General features: G+C 40.6%; 1 protein-coding gene across 5 annotated transcripts; it reads right to left on the bottom strand.

The window, feature by feature from the left end:
• Nucleotides 1-573: 573 nt before the first annotated feature.
• golga4 (golgin A4) lies at nt 574-23,123 on the bottom strand. 5 transcript variants are annotated; one of them, XM_019870337.1, is made up of 25 exons: nt 23,004-23,123; nt 21,550-21,627; nt 19,203-19,304; nt 16,873-16,941; nt 16,447-16,773; nt 16,323-16,370; nt 16,193-16,249; nt 15,933-16,031; nt 15,115-15,259; nt 14,829-15,019; nt 13,879-13,962; nt 13,601-13,748; nt 13,306-13,484; nt 13,060-13,158; nt 12,811-12,966; nt 8,587-12,275; nt 8,308-8,429; nt 7,936-8,066; nt 7,563-7,649; nt 5,973-6,002; nt 5,464-5,532; nt 5,028-5,103; nt 2,932-3,029; nt 1,572-1,658; nt 574-1,194 (listed from the first exon to the last, which is right to left on the bottom strand). In XM_019870337.1, exons 1-25 carry the CDS (start codon nt 23,079-23,081, stop codon nt 1,177-1,179), a joined length of 6,267 nt encoding a protein of 2,088 aa, XP_019725896.1. In that variant the 5' UTR covers nt 23,082-23,123; the 3' UTR covers nt 574-1,176. The 5 variants fall into 5 exon arrangements, with proteins under 5 accessions (XP_019725896.1, XP_019725898.1, XP_019725897.1 ...); XM_019870339.1 differs by having other exon boundaries at nt 5,982-6,002; XM_019870338.1 differs by having other exon boundaries at nt 14,829-15,016.
• Nucleotides 23,124-23,129: the final 6 nt, after the last annotated feature.

Below are 23,129 nucleotides of genomic sequence, written 5' to 3'. Positions count from 1 at the left end.
ATACACACACACACACACACACACACACACACAACACACACACACATATATATGTATTTTATTATTTTTTTAAAAGACCTACTGTATTTCGAATACCGACACTCCAACAGAGATACTCTATCAACACATTGGGGGCTCCTATGGCTCAATTTATACAAAATGTAAGAGAAAGAGCACCACTATCCAACACATTTTTTGTTGTTAAGGAAACTCTGACCACTGTAACATATGTGGTTATATATGGCCCAACTACAAAATATGTTGGAAAAACATGCATTCCTGCTACACTAAAGTGAAATTAGGCCTGAATAATATACAGGTGTTTGGGCTCTAATTCTTTTCAGTGCATACTTGCTATAAAAGCTTTATGGGATTATTTATATCCTGCTGTAAATGTGCTCCCTGCTAAGAGTGCCTATATTAAAGGCAGCTGAGAACCCGCTCTCACTGATGACAAACCTGAGTAATACATTTGTTTCTTGGGTCTATTGAGATGAAAAATTATCATGTGGGGATTTTGTAATTTTTTTTTCTAAAGGCGATGAACAAAAGATATGAGCTCGGCAGAGAAGATATTCTGTAAATAAGATTTAATTTGTTATACAGAAAACGTATAGCAAGTCATATTGAGCCCTATAGTACATATTCCATTTTAATACAAAGTACAGTGTCGTTTGGGGTTGGGGTCAGGGATGGACTACAAAGCTTGGGGAAGAAATAAGTGGTCAACAGGCGGCCAACTTAAATGTGTAGTGAGGGCAGAGGTAAAGGGTCATTTAAAGTTTTGCAGAGGGAAGTGAACGGGACGACAGCACATCACAAGAAAATCTCTAAACCAACTGACTGTGGTCCTCGATATGTGATAACACAACAGTACCATTTATTGCACACGCCAATCTGTATAAACACATTTAAGAATAAAAAGCATAGCATCTAAAACACAAGTTAATCTCAAATAAAATGCAGATGTATGGAAGATTTGTGTTTGAATTCCCTCATACTTGTAGTGTTACTCACACATTCCAAACTATACAAAACACACTAAAATCTCAGTGTGCGGTCATTCATACACAAATATAGAAGTAATGCAGAGAGAAGGGTTTCATCAAATCCTTGGCAGTCTTCCCCTTCAGCAGCAGCAGCAGCAGCAGTCGTTATGATTTTCATCTCAAAACATCAGACGCTCAACCAATGCTGCAGAGAGAAACATGAATTGCCTATTTGTATTGTATTCTGTAACAAAACACTTGATGTCTTTTCTCTGGTGTGTCTACAATCATGTACAAGCCACTATCAGGCTTTTCTCATTTACAATTCACATCAGCTAGAGGTAGAAAAAGTACTCACACTGTATTTAAAGGGTGAGTTTGGGAACCCCCGCCCCAAATAAACGTTTTGTCATATTTGTTAAGACTGTCAGTTTTTTACCTAACACTAGAACATCAGTGAACTGGGCGAACACTTGTGCTCTACTGACTGCTTTTATACCAGACACATTTTGTATTATACATATGCAAATTAGATATATTATCAGTCATGAAGTAAAAATCAAAATAAAACAACAGCCATACCATTGCTTTGGACTCCTCTTTGTCCAAAACCTTTTGAGCCTGGTCTGGAGGAAACTTCAGCATGGATGTTATCACTTTGGCCATCGTCTGTGAGTACATCAAAATGACAGTTGAAACTCAATTAATTTTTAGTTTGACCTCACCACCAAATGCGTGGTTAAACATGAGTTTTTATATCAAGTGTAGAAATACAGCTTTAGCTCAAACGCACGGGATAAACCGTACATGTGATGCACTCATCAAATTTACTCATTAAAAAAAAAAAAAAATCAGAGATGATTAAGAAAAAAAAAATCCCTACGTGCATCATCACCACCAGTCCTATCTGCAAGGGTGCATGCACCCGAGCCATAAACAAGGCGATTCATCACCACCAGTCCTATCTGCAAGGGTGCATGCATCAAGGCGATAAATCAGGAACAGGGCTGCTGCAGAGAGAAACTCAACTGCTTTGCTAACAATAAACAAGGCCAGCATGTCTTTAAGTGTGTGCATCATGCAACACATATGCGCTCGCAGTCTGCCTGCAGGACATCCTGCGCACAAGGAACATTGCCAGGCTGCTACTAACAGACCCTCTGGAAGCTGCTGGGGAAATCCTGCTGACTTTAGGACCATGTCAACAGCACTGGGAATTAGGGAGATCAATGTCAATTAGATGCTGCCACACAGTGTGTCAATAGGTAATGTTCTCATTAAGTCCAAATTAGATAAAGCGGACAAATTTGTGTCCATAAAATGAAACTTACAGTCATTGGCCAGCAATGTTGAAAGTATTCAATTTTGGTCTAAATGACATATTATGTCTATGACTTTGTAGTTGTGTAAGCTTTGTATAGTAACATAATAATAATAATAAAAAATAAAAAGTAATATAATAGTATAGTATACTATAGTATATGTAATATGACAACACACACCGTCAAAACTTTTTGCTTTGTATTTTTGTGATTTAGTCAATAATATGCCAGTAAAAGGACAAATATCTTAAGTTTAAGTTGAGTAACTGAATAAACAGTTTTCACCATGATGTGGATTTTCCTTACCACAATAAACAGCTCACAAAAACAAACACCGGAACTCGAAGAGGAGGTTTGCATTCACTCTTTTTTTTTTTTTTTTTTATCTGCACATTTTATAGCTTCCACAGTTGTGGAGGGTTTTGTTTATTTCAAAAATATTTTATAGATCCATAAAATGTAACAAACCACACTTCAGCACTGAGAAAATAAGGAAATAACTGAACAGCGTTTCATTGCCAACATCTCAGTCGAGCAACAATTTACGGGGACGGAAAATGACCCACTCACATCATTCGAGCACAATGATGTCGAAAAAAAAAAGAAATTGAAAATCATACTTTTGTTTCTCGTCCCATCATGTACTCAAACAGCACCTTCTTCAGGTACTCCATCTCAGTGGCTTCTGAGAGCGGCTCAGGTTTGTTGAGTGCAGCATCTGTGAAGAGAAAGTCAAGCGAATAAAGTTCGTGACTGAGACCAATGATGCAATGGCATACCCCAACCTGTTACAAATTTAGTTTGTTAAAGACGCCCCGCGCCCTCCACCTCGGTACTATCAAACTAATGGGGCCACTTGCACAATGGCACGGCTGTAAATTAAACACTAAATAAAAGTGCAGGCTAGTGAGTCCAAGCTCAGCATGAACCGGCAGACTGAAGATTGTAATTCTTTGCCTACGGGTATTTGACATTAAGCCTTCCAAATCAATGAATGCCCATTGTTGGTGAGGGCTGCTAACACTTTTACCACTTTTACCATACAATGATTTTACTACAGTACTATTTAAACCAAGTGCAGTTCAGTTGCCATTGCTTGCTCTGTGCCGGTCTGGAACAGTAAATGAGGCAGCAACATTCAGGCTGTCGACAAAGTCAATAAAATACTGTGTATACGTTACACAAGCAATTGATGAGATCTGGTGGTCAGATTTATTCTACAATGTACACACTGGTTCTCAAGGTTTTTAATTACGTTACATATGTGTATTACAGGGCTTTCTATCAACCTCAAAATGGCTCCTTCACAAAGAAGACAAAAAGAAGAAAAATTGGTTTTGCAGACTTAAGTATGGAAGACATCCAGTGGCATACGAAATGTATGAAGACTGGGACAGAGTTGAATAAAGGAATGTTTGTGCAACTACTCTTTAGGACTTTCCCATTTAAATTTTTACTCTGCACCTATCCCTTGCTTCAGCCACCACCGAGGAAAGACGCAAAGTTGGTAATAACATCACTGAAAATGTCACAGCGTTTCATTAAGGGGGCAGTTTCATCATTCTGTTACATGTTGATGATTGATTGATTCTGATGTGGTCACCAAAAGAATTTTAGAGTGACACTGACCCAAATGAGTCAATAAATTAATTAAAATCAGACAATAATAAATAAATAAATTTGTATGTATGTGACGAGTGGAGGAAGGCCAGGAAAAAGGTGTGGCAGAAACTCAAACATGTCTTAGAATGGCTGACCAATAAATTCCACATTGCCTTTGCCTTCCTGACCCCACAGTGGCGCAGGTGTCAGTGTTTACAGTTTACTCATATCGTTCAATCATTAATTGCACTACCGCCATATTAAGACACATATTAAGTATATTATAATACTGCACATACTCAGCATTTTATAATGAATGTTTGATTAAAAATGCATTCATTTCAACTATGGTAGTGGAAGGACCATATATAAAACATGATGTCATTACATTGTGCTTGTGTACCTTAAAATTTCCTTGTGAGGGGAAAAATAAATAATCAGCTCCAGAAGATGAGGCAGCCCCATAATGAAGGCTTTGATAAAATATGCATCGAGGAAATGGCGGTCGTGAGAAGTCAGAGTGCTGTGTATAATAATTTAACATTGCAACCTGCAAAAGTCATTCTTTCCAAGTGGAGCTGCTTCACAGGCACCCCTTCCACTGTTCAACTTCTGACAGCCGCTTCACTTTATTACAGCAGCAGCAGCAGGAAAAGTTTAAAAGGAGTAATTCACTTGATCCCATGATAGCTTTATAATACTGTATACATGAAGACATAGCACTGATTTATAATCCCAGGGGTTTCAGCCACCGATGTTGCATGTCGAACCCTAAAACCTCACCCTAACCTTGACCAAAGCCCAGTTCTAAACCGTAAAGCAAAGCTCATCTGAGGCCTCAATCATACTTAGCCATATATTTTTCTAAAGTATAGCTAAACCGGAACACGCGGCCACATGCCACAACACCCCCACATAATAATACCTCAGCACATCCTGTGTCCCCACCGACGTGTGAGGAGACATGGCCGGTAACAGATAATCTTATATGCATCTGCTCTAATCGAGATGCTGCAGCTCATTTTGAAAGCTCATTTTTTGTTACTGAGCGAAATTAAAAAAAAAAAAAGAGGGAAATCGACTCCAGAAGGAGAACTCAGCGATTCAGTGTTACCTTTGTACATGCTCCCCAGATGAGTTACGACTGTGTTCCGGTGGAAACATTTAATCTTGTCCTCAAGCGAGTGAATCTGAAAAAAACAAAACAAAAAACAAGCACAGAAGTGATCACAAAAGAAAGCATTGGACCCCAGCAGGTTAATTCTCTCTATTAGCTTAATTGATATGTGGGACAAATGAGAAGCACTTTGCTGAGCATCCCTGAAGGGGATGTTTGCGGGAAAGATGATGTATGGGAGAGAAACTGCGGGAGGCGTTGCTCTGATTGTTTATATGGCAACCAACAAATGTAAGCAGATGTGCGGTAATTAAATTGATGCAGCAGGAAAGCAGCAGCGCTGGCTGGAGGCCACTCAAGCATGGGAACACACTGCACGAGATTTGCGGTTCACTCGTTCCGAAAAGAAGCACACGCTGGACCAAATAGTCACCCTCTCAACAAAGCCCTGCTCCTTCAGTCGAGCTTCACTCAGCAAAGTCGTCTTCTCGGCAAGCTGAGCCTGCAGAGCAGAGGGATGAGAAAATGGAATCAGTGAGACCTCCAAGGGTTACTTTGGAACAGGAAGCACGGCCGCGTGTGTTCTTCCAATCGGGCTTACTCATTTGCCAGGCCAAAAGAAAAGACAAGACTGGATAAAAGCTATTTAAGACAAACAGCGAGCAGTTTCTCCTTGTCTTAACAAAACTGTCCAGAGAAAAATCCTCTCACCGAATGTGAATGTTATATGAGTTAAATTGGGTTAAGAATGTTCCAAAATATTAAATCCTGAAAGGGTGGGGGGGGCTGGGAGATCAACAACCCCTTACTGATGATGCAAATAGCCATATCCATGACGATATGTATCCAATGAAGGGCATATGATTTCATTTTTGTTTTTGTTTTTTTGGGTATACAAAAAGTAATTGGGAGTCTAAAAAGATACTAAAAAGTAAAACTCGCATCACATACCTGTAGTTTCTCGGGGCTCATCTGTGTCAAAGACAAAAAAATATATATATTTAGCTCAGTGGAACGCAATAGATTACAGAAAATGTATGTAAAAACACAAAAATTCATTTTAAGATATATTTATTATCATAATTAATTTGAAAGAGATCGGGGAAATCTGGGGGTTTCCTTGGGGTTTTTTTAATGGGCATTTGCATAGTACAAATCACTTCAGCTCACTGTCCCAAACTTTTTTTTCAATCTAACAATGTAAACATACCAGTCTTAAATGAATCTGAATTTCATAATCCAATCATGTTTTCCTCTCCTTAATGGATTATATTATATCCCTTTCAGTTGATGCACTACCAAAAATACTAAAAACAAAAAATAATCAACAGGACAATGGGTTTCCTTTGATAAATTATGATACTTTGAGAAGATAGACATCACTCATCATAATGCAATTCAATGTAAAATAGTCTAATCAGGATTTTTTTTCCTCCAACTTTTAATAAGAGTAATCATCTACTGTATAACTTTCTTGACATCTTTAACTGTTGTCCACAACTGTGTACTCAACTTCAACTCTTGCAGACGAGACGTGAAATCATTCCCAAATGCACGCTGTGCAGCTGTAAATCCTCAATTAAATGCCACAGTTGCAGACAGTCCCACACACAAACACAACATCCCGCGTTAGTAGATGTGCAGATCTATTTATTTATTTAGTTTTTTTTTTTTTTTTTAGGAACCAGCTGCTTTTGTTTTAACAACCCAAGCATACTGTCGTGATCCCTTTTCAAAAAGCTCATCTTCAGTGAAAATCAGTGTGTTTGTGGGCTGCTAAGTAGATTTATTTTTCTGCTAAACTCCCATCTGTGACTGAACTACTCCAGCCGCTCACCAACTTTGTTATTTATTTGCACATTCTGCTTAAAGGAAAGCTCAAAAGGCATGTTTTGGAACTAACTGAGTGTTGAATACAGCAGTGTCGGTGTGCCGTCTCTGTGGAAAGACACACTGACCCACTCTTTTAATGACAAATGGTTTTTGAGGCCCTTTGCAGGGGAAGGCCTCCGTGATCATAAAGCCATACAATCCATCTGTAAAGCTATTACCTCACTGGAGAGATATGCCACGGGGAGGATAATTCTTGTGTATCTGACCATGTGTGGTAAAGATAGAGGAATCAGCACTTGGCTCTGTAACATCACCTGGGTCAGCCACGTCCCCGAGGTGCTTTTTAGTGTGCATTTTCTTGCACGATAGTGTTGCTGAATGAGGCCCCTGCCTTGAGTCACCTCACAGAATAATAATTAAGAACAGGGACAGAGTCTTGTTTTCCAAAAAGAACATTCCTGAGCGATTCAAATGAACTCCACAGCTCCCGGTACACTTTGGAGAGTCGCCACTCGACTGAGGCCAAAAAGACGGATTGGACTGAAGTATGAGAGCAAACTGTCCCTGAACTTTTAAAAGAAAAGGTACTGGAACTACTTGTCAACTTACAGTATTGTATGTATGGATGTATTTGAGAGTCTTGATGATTGATGCTTAACACCTTTTTTTTTTCTAACACTGGAAGAGAAGTTTAAGTACCTCGGAGGTGTCGTGGCTCCTAGCTTGTAGCTCCTCCAGTTCTTTCTGGACCTGCCACACTCGAGTGCCCATCTCCTCCTCTCGACTCTGAAGAAAAGAACAACGGCTGAGTCATTTCCGATGTATCAACAAAGCATCATAACTCAAGTATGTTGGTCACGTCACTGCGTTATTTCAAAACTTCCACTTCCTACAACACCCTGGATCATGAGTATTGATTGCCCAGTATAAAATCAGTTCAAATAAACACACGTGGAATGCGACGCGGGTGTAGCGAGAGTTTATGTGGGGTACAAATCATTTCTTTGATAGCTTCTACTTGATGGATGCGATCAATGGATGTGGGCGCTGATCGACTACGTATGTTCAGTACCTGGATGACCTGCTCATATTTCTGAACAGTTCTGTTTAATTCATCCTCCTTCTGGGCAATGGCCTTCTGCAGCTGGATGGTTTCCTCTCGATGGCTACTGAGAAGCTCCGCCTCCACAATCTGGGCCTTGCCTGCAATGAGTAACAACCAGATTCAGACTCTTAAAAACCCTTTAGTGAAACACTATTTAACATTCGAGGGGAAATTGACATCAACAGCTGCCTGCTAATTTAGTTTCGACAAGGGTAGGGAATTCAAATTCACATTTGATTGGAAGTTGCAGCTTCATTTGACAGAGTTGTTAGTACAATTCGGGTCTTCCACTGGTTCAGCGGGAATAACGTGGCAAGAAAAAAGTAAAATCGATCCTACCGATGGTTTCTGTCACCGCTGTGTCTATCTCCTTCTCTTTTACGGCCATTTGTGTATTGAACTCCCTCATTAGCTGCTTGATCGCTGAGTTGTGCTTCATTTCAATGTCTTCTAACTCCAATCTGTTGGATCAAAAAGGAGCAAGAATGATGATCATGATACAGTACACATTTGTAATGTAACAATGCAATGAAATCCCAGTTAAACTGCCGAATAAATCCACATGGTGTATGCCTAAATTATTTTACACTGCACAGACATTTTGCAGCCAAAACTTACTTTAGCCTCTGTTCGCTCTCCTCCAACAACTGTTTCTTTGCATATTCAAGTTCCTGATCGTGCTCCTTCCTCATTAATCTGACGTCTTTCTGCAACCGGGTGAAATCTTTGTGAATTTTCTCCTTCTCATTCTTCATGTGATTTAGTTTGCTTTTGAGAGACTCGAGAGAATCCTCCTCCGGGTTGGCTAAGTGGTTTTCCATCTCATTTTCCAGCATGCTCTTGGTTTGTTGGAGGCCACTCCGCTCGATCTTCCTGTCGGGTTCAACTGACGTCTGAGCCTGCACCGAGGCAGCTTGATGTTCATCACACTGAACAAGCTTCTGTGTCATTTCTTCTTTCAGCGTGCTAATTGCTTCAAGTAGCTCTTCTTTCTGCTTCTCTGCCTCTTTTAGCCTAGATTCCATTTCAAGAGCTTCCGCTTGTTTGAGCTCCGTTTGATGGAGTGAATCTCGCTGAAGTGCGGACAGCTTCTCTTCATACATGCTCCGCAGTTCCTCTAAAGACTTCTCCATTGTCCGCCTCTCGTCAGCCTGAGTCCGTTCCAGTTGGCTCGCCTGCTCTTCTTTGAGCTTGACAAGAACTTCCTTGAGCTTTTTGTTTTTCGCCTCTAATGTGTCGATGCATTCTTTACTGGAGGTCTCATTTTTCTTGAATTCCTCGTGGCTCGCCTCAAGACTCTTGAGAAGCTCATCTTTTTCATCGAGCTGTGAAGTTAGCTGCTTCTTAATTTGTCCGATTTTTTGTTCCGCTTTCTTCTTTAGCTCCGAAACTTTACGATTGCTCTCTGTTGTCAACCTCTCCTCGGTTTCTTTCACGCACTCCTCTTTGCTTTTCATCATCTCATCTTTCAGCCTTTCGAATTCGTCTTCCTGAGTCTTGAGTTGGCTTTTGCACTTTTGGTAGTCCTCCTCGAGGTGGTGCAGTTTTTCCGCCAGCTCTTGCTCCAAGTGGCCGTTCTTCTGCAGCTTTTCAACCAATTCTCTCTTCTCATTCTCCCTGATGCCGTGCTGCTGTTTGAGATCACCTGCGAGTTGTTCGCACTCTTTTATCTTTAAGTCGAACTGCTCCTGGAGCTCACAGAGCCGACGGTTGGAGCTCTCGAGTTCTGCAGTCAGACCGCTCACCCTCTGCTCCTTCTCGCTCAAAACTTGGTCCATCTCAGATTTGCTGACGGACTGATTGTCAAAACTCACAGTGAGCCTTTGCAGCGCCTCGTCCTTCTCAGTGACAAGGTGCTCCAGCTCGTTGAGCCTGCTCTTCAGAAATGCTACAGTGTTGTCACTCTCAGACAGAGTGGCACTAAGAGCACTTGCCTGCTCAGAAGTGGCCTCTCGCTCCCGCTTTACCCTCCGAACAGTCTCTTCCATTTCAGCTAATGCCTTTTGTCTCTCCTCTTCATGCTGCTGCTTCAGCTCAAGTATGGCTTCCTCCTTACCTTGGAGTTGCTGTTTCAAGTCACTGATGATGCCTTCCAAGTTAGTCACTTGCAACTCATTTTCCTTTAGACTCATCGATATGACTCTGTTGAATTCACTCAGCTCCTCCGTCTTCAGAGCTTTTTCGCTGACTGAAAGAGAATTTTTCTCATTCTCAATCGTTAAGGCTTTGATTTGCTCCATGTGAGCATTTACCTGAGCAGTCGCCTGTTCTAATGAAATGCATAGTTTGTTATTCTCCTCGCTCTTCTGGCGCAAATTCTCCTCTAAAGTGCAAACTCTCTCGACTTTGCTCGAGAGAATATTTTTAAGGTGCACAATATTTTTCTGGCTACACAGAAGTCTCTCTTTGAAATCAGAGACTCTAAGTTCAACTTTCTGACAAAGTTCAGAGGTGCCGTCCACCATTTTGCTCTGGACGTCCTCGCAGTAATGCTGCATTTGGGTGCTCATCAAAAGGAACTGCTTTTGTAACTGGGCTTCTCTCTGAATGGCATCTTCCGCAGATTTATTCTGCAAGTCCTCACATTCCTTCCGTCTCGAACTTTCAAGGGCTTGAAGCTGCTTCTCCACATTCACCAAATTGTCTGACAAAGTCTTTAATTTCGCTCTGCTCTCTTCCTCTGTTGTGTTGAGCTTGTCCTTCAGGGAGTCTCTCTCATTCAAAGCCTGGCTGAGGTTCCTCTCTACTGATTCTAGTTGTTCTCTCAGAAAATTGTCTCTTGTTGACAAATCTTCAAGTTTAACCCCTGCATCATGAAGTTCTTCTTTAAGCTTTTGCACAGTCGTTTCTTGAATCGCAAGCTCCTCCTTTTGGTTCTTCATTGCAGTTAGTAGCTGCTCATGATCATCTTTGCTCCTGTTAAGTTTTAAGGAACATTCTTGCAGTTCTTGTATGTTTTCCTGAAGTACGTTTGAGTGTTTTTCCACTAATTCCTCCTCCTGCTGTTTTAACTGCTCCTGCCAATGGCGCTGCAGCTCCAAGATTTCGTGTTTATGGATATCACGTAATTTCTCCACTTCTCCCAAATGGTTAGCTTGCAGCTCTGCCATTGTATCGTTTAAGCCTTCGGAATTTTTCTGGGCCATCTCTAAAATTTTCTCTTGGACTTGCTGCTCTTTTTGTTGGAGCTCCTCATCTTTCTTTGCAAGTGCCATTTTCATGGATTCTTCTTTTTGCTGGATTTTTTTCTTAAAGTGATCTTGCATTTCTTTGGCCTTCTGTTTGAACTTGTCCATCTTTGTTTCCTGCGTTTTCAGTTTATCTTGCATCTCTGTTATAGTGTCGTTCAGCTTCTTCTCTTGAGCATCTCTTTCATCCTCCAACTGTTTCATGAGGTTTGTTTGCTCTTCCTTTGTAGCGTTGAGATCTTCTACGTGCAACTTTTCCTGCTCAGCGAGTTCCTTTTTGCTCTGCTGTAATTGCTGCTCTAACTCTTGAAGTAATAACTCTTTGTGTTGAGAGTCCTTTTTCCCTACTTCAAGCTGATATTGCAAATCTGTCAAGGCGGTCTTAGACTGAACAAGATCGTTTGAGAGTTTATTTGATTCTTCTTGAGCTTCTTTCAGCTTTGAATTTTCCATCTGGAGATGTGATAAGGATTGCTGCAAATCCTCCAGTTGCTTTGCCCTGACGCCCAGCTCTTCTAGATCGCAGTGTAATTTGTCTTTTAGCGTTTTCTCTCCTTGAATTAGCTCTTCAATTTCCTTGTCCTTCTCTCTTAAAATAACTTTCAATGCATTAACTTCCTCCATCAGGGTTTTCTCCACTCCTCCAAGTGACTGTTCATGCTCCTGCTTAATATTTTCCATTTCTTCACTGTGCTTTACCACCTGATCCTGCACAGCTAAACAATGTGCATCTTGGACTTCAACCAACTTCAGTTCCAAAAGTTGTTTACTCTTCAAAATTTCAGAAAGTTCAATCGAAAGCGTCTCATGCTCTGCTTGCTTTGCATCCAATTTCTGATTCATTTCCTCGGTGTGCAGACGGATCTGCAGGTCTTTCTCTTTCAGAAGTGTCTCCAACTCCATCCTCTGTTTTTCCTTGAGCTCGTCCAGAGCAGCATTGTGCTGCTGGGATAGAGTGTCCTTGTGCTTTTCCAGCTGTGCCTGGTGCTCTTCCTCTAATGCAGACATTTGCTCTTTGTGGTTGTCCTTCATCTTGTCCAGTAGATTGGATTGTTCATGGGACAGTACTGATCCATCTTGGGACATCTTCTCCAGGGAGCTCTCCAACTCCATTATTCTCTGAAGGCATAGGGTGATTGGTTAAAAGCAACATATCGTTAATACAACAAACAACATTATTGTGCTGACAATGGTGTGAGTATTATGGGGAAGAACATAATTGTACTTAAAAAAAAAAAAAACACCATCTGCAGCTACAGTATATCCACTATCTGGACACATGTACTGGGGATTCTAACTACGCAACCCACTTTTCTGATATGACGATGTGCTTTATTTTGTAGCATCTGTGGAATTGTTTCAAAATCATCACAATGTGCTAAGTTAGATACAAGACAGCTTGGCTTGTTCGGGCTCTTTGTGGGCCAGTCAACTTCCTCCACCCCCACATCTTCTAACAGTACTGAAATTGACCTCACATTTGGACACAGTCATGCTGGAGCAGAAAAGGACCTCGACTGTTCCTGTGAAGTTGACATCTTAGACTACAAAAAATGTCTTGGTGATATAAAGAATACTTGAGCATTGTCCTGCAAAAACAGGGTCAAGTTTTAGTCACAAGTTTTAAAATTGGCGACAAAACAACAAAACTCACAGTTTTTGCTACTTCCAGCTCTTGTTGAATCTCTTTAACTCTCTTCTCGCCCTCTGAAATAAGAGCTGTCTTCTGTAACTCTGCATCCTCCAGAGCAAGAGAGACCTGATGCTCTTTTTCCTTGGTTAGCTGAGCAAACTCCTCTTTACACTGCTCCTGAAAACCCAAGCAGCAATCTCATGAAATGTTGACATTCTATGGCAAATCATTGGAATTTAGTGTGAGAAAATGATTCACTTTGACACCTACCACAGCCTTGCTGATTCTGTCACTTATGTCCTCTTCTTTGGCAGCCAGGGCTTCACTATGGGATTTTTCCATGTTGGCCACCTTTTCTTCCAAAGATTTCTAATGTTCAGAAAAATAGATTTGATACTCTGTGACTCAGTACGTCAGTAACTCGATGGCTTTTAATAAAATGTGGAAGGCAGTGCAAATGGGTGTAATTGAAAGGCAGGATGGAGGTATTGGAACGTGTGTGTGTCATGCGCTAACCTTCATGATTGTGACAACCTCCTGTTTGACCCGTGTTAGCTCCTGCTGCAGACTCTTCCTCTCTTCTTCATTGATTTGTTCTGCTTCCCTCATCCGCTCCTCCATCTGAACCTGCAGCTGCTTTCGTGCTTCCTCAGCCTTATGCGCTGAAGCCATTGCCCTTTCAAGCTCTTCAAACGCTACAAGAAATGCACAAATAAACACATTGATTATCAGAACAAGGTTTTCCATAACAGGCGCTGAAGGAAGTTTGTTTTTCTATTTTTTTTTTTTAACAGGAATAAATATCTCTCACCGGATTTCTCAGCCTTTTCCTTCTGGTCCTGCAGCTCTTCATTCTGGGAATTAGCCAGGTGGAGCCTGGACCGGAGCTGTGCGACCTCCTCTTCTTTCATTTCTAGAGTTTCGTGCATCTGCCGCTTTGTTTCAGCAATCACCATACCCTAAAAGCCATTTACATCAGTACTGTTTTGAAGAGAGTTTTCTCCAAGTTAGAGCTAACGATGAGTGGGAAAACACAAGGGGAATTTGAAAAACTGGACTTCTGTTCAACTTAAAAAGCTGCACACTCACCTTGTCCTGCTCCAGCTGTTCATTTTGATTCTTGACATCGCGCAACTGATTGATCAACTTAGACTTCTCAGTCGTGTGCAGTTCCTACAAACAAATAATGAAGAAGAACATTTATCAGTGCAATTGCCAAAGCCAATTGTTCATAGTCACTTTTGATCTTTGGACTATAAATTGTAAGTTCTTCTGATAATTTTAACTTGCTCCACTACACACAGCGACTCACTACAAGCCAAACCGCAGTGTAAAACCAGATAAACCTAAAACGTTGACCTAAATTACAGCCCGCTTTAGTGGCTTGTAGAAGCAATGCATTTTTACCACTGCTATGTAACCAGTTGCTACTACACACATGCAGACAGGCTTGAGTCTCAGCTTTGAGCTTTTGACCATGAAGACCTCGACGGATCGCGTAGAGTACTTATTAATAGAGTCCTGTTTTAAGATGCAGTCAAAGTGCCCTTTGTCACAATTCCTGCATGACCATCTGCTGTGTGTTGTCAGATACTCGAAAAAACAAATTGAGGAATGACAAACAATCCTGTTATTCCAGGGTGGATAATTGTTGTGAAATGTTGAAAAGAAAACAATGATGCAAACATGTCACAGTGACATGCCATTAGCAAACATTCTTGAGCTGAACCAACGGGTGTTCAAACTGAGCGACACAGCAACACACATGCCGTGTCCACGAGATGATGGCACCCACAAAAGACGGCGAGTACTACTGACTCAGACACCTTTTTTCAAGGAACTATTAATTATTTTCACTGATTGGCCTTATCTCAACATGAGACATATTATGCGAGAAAATATTTTAGGATGGTAATGAACAAATTTCACAAACTTGTAACTGTGGCATCAGCGATGATCTATTTAGCGTGACCGATTCTACGAAAGCGGTTTGCAAAGGCTGAGAGGATAGCAAAGTGCTATATTTTATCGTATACCACCTTCATCCTTTCCAGTTCTTGTAGTCTCTCCTGCAGCTGCTCTTGCAGAGTTTCATTCTCACTACTAATGTGGACGCTGCGCTCCTTGTGCATCCGTATCATCTCTTTGCACTTATGCAGGAGGTTCTCCTGCCGCTTCACTCGCTTCTGCAGCGCTTCCAAAAGTTTAGCTGGATCGCTGATGCCCTCTTCTGTCATAAAAGAGAATGCACCATTTAAAAGGTTTGTGTTCAAACTTCGCTTGAACGGAACTTGCATTTTGAAAAGAAAAAAAATGAATGCACACCCTCAGGTATTTCAGGTTCTACTTCCTGGTCCTTTGATAGGCTGGTGGATTTGGAATCTGCAGCATTTGTAGAAATGGGCGACTCACCCTCTGCGACCAAAGCACCGTCAGACGTTCCCTTAACTCGTTTCTTCAGCAGAGTAACCTGTGGCAAAGAAACTCTCATGAAAAAAAAATGAAAAATGGACCTGACGTGCATGTTTGTGGAATGGGAAAGAAAGCCTGAGTACTCAGAATAAAAATGGGAAAGAAAGCCTGAGTACTCAGAATAAAAACCTACGCAAGATAGGGGAGGACATGCAAATGCCACACGGGAAACCAACAGCTGAGATTCAAACCCGAAATCTCAGAACTGTGAGACAGTTATGCTCAGCATTTGACCACTGTGCTGCCTGTCATGCTCACTAAAAAATGCAGTTTGAGTTTACAGGGGAACCAAACACAAAGAGTTTCAATACAAGAATATATCCTGTATATGTGCCTGTACCAGTCGCAAAATGGTACTCTGGTTCATAATGCATTCATGGAATAAGAATTAAGCAGATTAATCAAATAATTTTCATCATCTCATATTCTTGCAAAGAACATTTTTGCATTTAGTTCTCCTTTAAGCCAACAGGGTCATCTCTGAATACTGAACAAACACATCCTGTCTCTACTGAACACCTGTAAACAATGCATGTATTGCAAGTTCCAAAATCCAAAAGAGAAAATGTAGACCTACTTTGGCTAAGAAGAAGATTTAACAAACACCGGTGCCTCTGTTCCTACCTTCTGAATCGACAAACCGACAATTGTGTACATGGTGAGGCAGTTACCTGAGTTTGCAAGACAGTAATCATCTGGTCTTTCTCCTCCAGTGCAGCATCAAATTCGTCCTGAAGGTGTTTCTTTGCCTGCTGGTCCATTTGTAACTCCTAAAATCATTTTACGGTTTAATTTTACTAAATAAGACAAAAATCCTTTAAAAAAAAAAAAAAAAAAAAAAAAAGTGGAAAAACTAAATAAATAAATAAATAAATAAATAAATAAATAAATAAATAAATAAATAAAATGTAAACAAATCAATGGAGCCTACCTCTCGTAGTTCTCCTATTCTGCGGAGAGCCTTGTCTTGACACTGGCTGAGGATGGCCTTGGCAAGGAAAGCAGAAATGTACATAATAAATTGTTAAAGGAAAAATATAACAGATTTTGCAAGAAGTTACCTGTGTTTTTTCTTTATCTCGTTGCACTGTACGATATGCAGTAACCAGCTGAAGGGCAAACGACAGAGTGAATTAAATTAACCAGTCGACTGGTTGACAATGGGATTACCTGAAGGTCACTCACCTCTGAGTACTTTCCGCGATACTTCCCCAGACTCGTCTCCACTCTGACCAAACGATGCAGCAGTTGCTCTTTGGAGAGAGACTCTGTGTTCCCTGGCGCCTCTTCAGCCTCACTCTCAATGTCTGAAGGCGGGTCATATGTAGGGGCACCAGAGGCTTCGTTTTCTACCAAATGTGTCAAGGACTCGTGTGATGAGCTCCGAACCAGGCTTTCTTTCGAGGGAGAGCGGAAGAGGTGTTCAGCCCGACTGGCGCCACTTCGAATGATGGACTCCATTGAGGGTACTTTGAGCTGTAGTTTTTGGGCAAAGGACTGTGGTTCTTCTCTCTGTCGGAAAAGTTGGTCCAAATGGAAAATAATCTTAGATAGGAACATATATGCAACCGCATTCAAAGGAAATGTATGGACGAGAGTGTGTTAACGCACATGAGGAGACACACTTCCATCCCCATTGATACTTCCTCTGGGAGACCCAGTTGGCTCTTTAGAGGCACTCTGCAGAGATAACGTTTATTAGAAGGAGAATGCCTACTCGTGTGTCAGGTGAATTGGTGTCCCGGGTCAGTTAGTTATCCACATCCCGTATGACTCCCTGATTACTCTGAAGGGAGCAATATTAGTATTGCTGGGAGCAATGCAGGGGCATTGGGCACCCTCATGCAATTCAGGGGGTGGGGGGGAGACAAGGAGTTAAAACAAAAGCATCTCAACAAAACAAAAGGGTTAAAACTCAACTGAACAGCCATAAGGTAAGAACAGACAGACAGTTTCATTCAAGTCGAAGAGTGAGCCTTCGGAGAGCAAAAGAGTTGTAACTGGGGCAAGTCGAACATTCAGCAGCTTAGCTGGTTTAGTCAACTGGTTAGAAGCAGATTTAGCGAAGCAAATTATTCTCTCCTCACTTGTCCAGCTCCAAGCTTTCCTGGCCTCACAAAATTTTAGATTCCTCTGACAGGTATTTGGTGCAGTAGGTATGTTGTGTACCGGTAACTTTCTGACAATGTGAAAATCTTTTTAATGTGACTTCATTATTTGCTTGCAGGATGTTTTGTAGATTCAATTTGTAAAAAGATTTCTTATTTTAAAGAATGAACTGAGCAAAGAAGCTTAATTTGGGCACATGTATAGATGCACTCACTACTTCTGCTTTTCTCCATTTCTACGCTGTAAAAGAGCACACAGGTGTGGCAATGTCTCGCTTTACGGTCCTGTACAAAGGACACCAGAGGACTTAAGACTTGCATGTGTCAATTTTGCAGGATCTCCAATCGAAACAGGCTTATCATTAGCTGCCACACAACGCTACCATAGCCTTTGTCACTAGATTCACATTTTCCCCAAAATAAAAGAAAACTCAAAACTCATAGTATAGAGTGGATGAATAGAAATGTGAGGATATTTTATTTATTACGGTTGCTATTTGCAACAGTTAAGCTCCCAAATAGTCAATCAAACCCAACAATACAAAAGCAACCTGAATAATTTTAACATAATTGAAAACTCAGAATCTGAAAATAGTTTGCATTGCAGAGCTCATGAATGAAATGAACAAAAATATAGAAGCGGAATAGAGACATGACATTTTAAGTAACGACAGAAAACTACCATTATAACAATGAATGCATTTTCGGATGCACTGCCCTATATAATTACTTGGAAAAGCTATTTACTTTTAAAATAAACGAGGCATGAATTGTACTGTTTAAAAATCCAGACAGACAAGTTTACGACAGCGATGGACAACTTAAATAATGGCGGGGGCCACAATTTTTCCATCAGCACTACTGGGGGCCCCACATATCACCACACACTTCCTGTATGACAAAAATACCACCTTAAATATGGACAAAATACTTCCTTGCAGCCACAATATACCCTATTAAAATATGTCATTTTTCATCATACATTTTTCGTTGGCTGTACAAAAGATCCACGGATCAACAACAAAGGATTTGAAGCAAACAGTAAAATAACCACAATGCAAAGGACTCGTGCATAAACATTACCATTCAAGGACAGCACAAAACTGCTGAATTAATATAAAGTGTAGGAACTCATTTTGTGCATTCTCAAAAATCAACTTCACTTAAGTTATATTATTGAGCCATATTAGTCTAAATCCCCCAAAAAATATTGGGCCTACTCACCTTGTAGAATGGGACAGTATATGACCTGGTGCCATCTAGTGGTGCATGGCGGTATTACTACTTAAAACTACACAAAGGAACTGTGCTATTTGCGGAATAAGGCCAAGGTGATTCGTGAATAAAGAAACTCAGCATATGATTGACTTCCATTGTGCATCGGAAACTTTTTTTTTCTTTTTTTGCAAACTCCAAAAATTCATCATAACACACTTATAAGGAGAAGGGGGCAAGGTCTTTCAGGCAACCAAACAGGATGCTCTAGCTGGGGATCTAAAGAAGGCAGGCAACTGAGGGCAAAAGACAAGTGGCACATTTTGTGACATGTGGTAAGAACAGAAGGGCATAAAACATACAGCAAAAAGCAGACAAGCTTCTAAACCACAATATAAACCATAACTCTCATCAGATGCAGAGTTAGCCCTCTTGTTACTATATCCAAAAGGAAACGGGTGACAGAAGAGCAGGGAACAAGCCGGCTCTAAATGGGCCACAGCCCTCTACCGGTTTTCCCCAAGGGGACAGAGTCAGGAGGAAGGACCAGAGCAGGAGGAGGAGGAAGAGGAGCAGCGATGCGGAGGAAGAAGAGGCAGGACGTGAGGGCAAACTCACCACACTGGCTACCTGGGCCGTTTTGGGTCGTTTTGAATGGTCCAGAGCAAAGATAGTATACTCAGAGAGAAAAGCGGGTTCTGCTATCATTCCGGCCAGTACCTGACCCCCCGTCAGTGCAGTTACGGGCCAAAAGGTGGGGGGAGGAGAGGAACACAGAGAGCAATGAGAAAAAAACAACACCATGAGAGTGGAACGGCACTGTGGGGAGTGAGAGAAAGAAAGAGACAGAAAGAGGGAATTTTGTTACAGCTACAGCGAAACCTCTACAGTCGAATGCCAACTGAAGTTGTGCAATTCATAATTTGACCATTTTGTATTTTTTTTGTTTTTGTTTTGGTGTAAGGGGTGGGTAAATTTTCCTGCTCAAATTATTTATTTATTTATTTTAATGGACAGAAGTGAGAAATTGCCAATTTGGAAAAAATAATTAAAAATACATACATTTAATCAATTAAGCAATGGTTTTAAAAAAACACTACATTGTTAGATTGACATGCATTTTTTCCTAATTTATTTCAGTTTACCAATTTTATAATATTAAGTAAAAAATAATTTCATAAATACATATTAACTACTATGTAGAAAAAAACATGGCAAAATACAATACAAATATAAGATTCTTGATCAGGTCAATGCTCAGTGGGCAAGAGTAAAGAACGGAGTGGGCCGCAGAGTTTGTCCACCCTGGCTTTCATGTAAACAGCCATTATGTGAGATGTCAGTATATTGTACACATCAGTGTACTCATGACACAATAGTTCAGCAAACATCACATGTGTATGTTTTGCTTCTTTTTTGGCTTTTTTTCCCCAAATGGTCTGGCCTGAGAAAGGTTGTTTTATACTGATTTTACAGTAACTTTGCTTCGCATTAGTATGACACTTACAAACGCATATCTGCAAGACAGTGCATAATCATGATCAAAATAAAGAACACTATTATTTTTAAAGCCTTATTAACAGCATTTTTGGAGATTTTTTTTAACACATTGTTACTCAGAACTTGCCCATGCTGTACAGTTAAATTTACCCGTATAATGATGCTGACAGTTCAGCATTGGACCAGAAATTTTTCTTCCACTCGGACAAACCGTTTTGAAAGCCGAACAAATTGGAGCTCATCCAACATTTGGTAAAGGATGGTAATCAACCTTAGAGGCTCCTCTGTATAAGCAAGAATGAAAGAGCATGAAAAATAGAAGTGGGGACATGAAATAGTAAATGTTAATGTCACGAGGAACAGTTTCACATTCAAGTGTGTGGTCTTCAAGGCAAATTATCATCAGCTGCTTAAATTTCTTACAAATAATGTTCACTGGTGCACTTGAGTTGCAAATGTGCAGGTATTCTTTGGAGAAAAAAAAAACAAGGACTTCTTTCAATGATAAACTTGAAAACACACGCTCAAAGATGTCAAAGTGTTGGAGATTTGTGAGGTGAAAATTACGCTACCATCAGGAGATGCCACAAAATGAAGGGCTGGAAGACCTAAATTGAAACCCCTGGGTGGATGAAAATGGAGGAGGACCACAACTATTAGGGGTACCATCGCTTATCTCATGTTTGGTATCGATAACCTATGATGGAAAATAGCACTAACGCAGATGTACTTCTAAACATCTAAGGTCCTTTTAGCAGGATGCTGCAACATCCCATTATCATCTACCTCATTCTTGCCCATATCTTCAAAGTGAGACTGCTAGAGAAAAAAAAAACAACAACTCACCAGAGAAAGAAATCGCTTAGCATTGCATTAATTATGAATGAAAACATACACTAAAAGCGGCTCTGTTCTGCCCCCATTCAACCGTCCTTTTGCAATGCTGCCGATTAAGAAACCTCCTGGGAGGCACTGTTACAATAATGGAAAAACACCTTGCTCATTCGCTGATATTAGCATGCTTTGTTAAATTATAGTTTGTTATGATTGGCCTCATTTTGCAAAGTCAAACATCATAACAGTCTTTATTAAACGTTTCGTTGATCTACAGCAGCTGAAAGGCATAATGATGCTTGTCAATGAAGGGGCTGTGACACAGACAATAATGACAGACATTAATTGAGCAAACTGTGATACGTGTGGAACATAAAGTGGAGATATTTTAATTAAAAAGCATTCAGTGACTGAGGATAAGTAGTCTCATGCTTCAGTGGCTCGAGCTTTAAAACGTTTAAGCGCTGCAGGTTAGCTGCGTTACATTTATTAGCTGAGGGGATGTTGTTTAGGGAGATCGGAGCATAACACAGACTGGACTCTCATGAAAATATTGCACTTTATCTTGCATAGAAACTTAGGGAGATATAAATAGTTGTCTCTTTCCATCAGATCTCCTCATCATGCTCACCTCTCTGTCACTTACAGAGGGAACACCCTCATGCTGAAATGGGTGGGTTTGGCTGTTCCGGCGGTCTCCAGACACCATCTGGTAAAAAAACAAAAAAGGAAGCTCCATCTATTCAGCTTTACACCTAATCATACTGTTTCATTTGTTGTGTGTTTTATAAACTAATGGACCTGTTCTTTTTCAAACCAGCTCATTAAAGAACAGTATTCATAATGGCAAAGGCATGTTCTGATAACCATCAAACCTTAACCTGATTTGACTGTGACAAATACAATATAACCATGATATTTTTTTAAATAGCTCATTACAGTCATACATAAATTTTACCAGTCAGATGTTCAGCCTTTTATTTGAACATGTTTAACAGTCAGCTGGTACAACAAAGAAGATGGAAAGCTGATGCATTTGGGGAGCCAATGTAACTATTGAAAAAACAAACAAACATGCAATGTGCACTTCAAACACCTCTAAAAGTGGTACTGAACATTCCTATTAAAAACGTGACTGAAATAGGGCAAATGGATCATATTCGTGAGAAGACCAGCATGGATAATACAATGGGTCACGTGTTTCAATTGTTTTTTTTTCTTGCTTATTCCATGTTTTTTTTTTCAAATTCCACAAAGATGACGTACACTTGTCAGGGCTCAATGGTGTGCCCAATGCATACAAGGGTCCCCAACTTCACGATTAGGAAAATCAAAATACATTGCTCAGGCAGAATTTCTCCAGGTCTAAGAATCTGTTGCGTGAAAAATTTTGGTGCAACTACGAAAAGTTGGGCGCACCAATGCAACCAGTCCAAAGTTAGTCCTGCTTGTCACATTGCTACTCGGTGTTCTTAAGCCAATGTAAAACAATTTATCTTGTGTATGAACAAATTAGCCATTTCTTACTTTTAACTGTTATTATAGCTATATGATCAGCTAGTTGCTTGCACTGCCTCCTGACAAAACGAAGCTTTTTAGCTGTGTTTGTATTTTATATTATACAACCAGTATTTGCGCTCGTCTTATTACGTACTGAAACGCAGACAGCTGTCGTGTGCTGACGGGATTTGAACGTGCCAAAGAAAGCAGCCATCTGAAATCCACTGACAGCAACAGTCACGCCCATAAACATATTTGAGCCCTGGTCACTTATCCCCTCGTGAGTATCACTGCCAGGTACTTAAAACATGAAGAATGCAAAGCTACAAGTTTTTTTTTGGTGCGTCCCAAACTACAAAATAAGTCGCTCGCCAGTCAGTTTGAGAGTTGTTAGCCGACTGCTAACGTTTGCGAGCAGCGTGGTATCTAAAAATACATCTTAATAAGATTAGTAAGAGAGATAACGAAAACAATAATCCCTATTCCACGAACACTTGGCTCTTCGATAACTCTTCGAAGCCACAAGTGCACACAGGAAACAGATGTTAGCTTAGCTACTTAGCTCACAGGGGCACAACAACTAACCTGGGCCTGTTGAGGAGTCTGCGCGTTCTTCTGCGGCGACTGCTCCTCGTTTATCTTCTGCTTGAGTTTTTTGAACATCTTGTCCCGTCGACGTTGCTTTAAAAAATTGACGCGCAGATGACGACT

The sequence above is a fragment of the Hippocampus comes genome, unplaced genomic scaffold (genome assembly GCF_001891065.2).
Source record: "Hippocampus comes isolate QL1 unplaced genomic scaffold, H_comes_QL1_v1.1 scaffold76, whole genome shotgun sequence".
In the NCBI taxonomy this organism is placed as follows: domain Eukaryota; kingdom Metazoa; phylum Chordata; class Actinopteri; order Syngnathiformes; family Syngnathidae; genus Hippocampus; species Hippocampus comes.
This window is presented reverse-complemented; position numbering and strand designations above follow the sequence as displayed.

Excerpts from the sequence above, each read along its gene's own strand:
- golga4 (XM_019870337.1), bottom strand. The coding sequence starts at position 23,081 with ATGTTCAAAAAACTCAAGCAGAAGATAAACGAGGAGCAGTCGCCGCAG. Across the intron at positions 19,305-21,549 it reads CCTCTGTAAGTGACAGAGAG|GTACTGGCCGGAATGATAGC; the intron begins GTGAGCATGATG and ends ACGGGGGGTCAG. Across the intron at positions 3,030-5,027 it reads TCTGGGGAGCATGTACAAAG|ATGCTGCACTCAACAAACCT; the intron begins GTAACACTGAAT and ends TTCTCTTCACAG.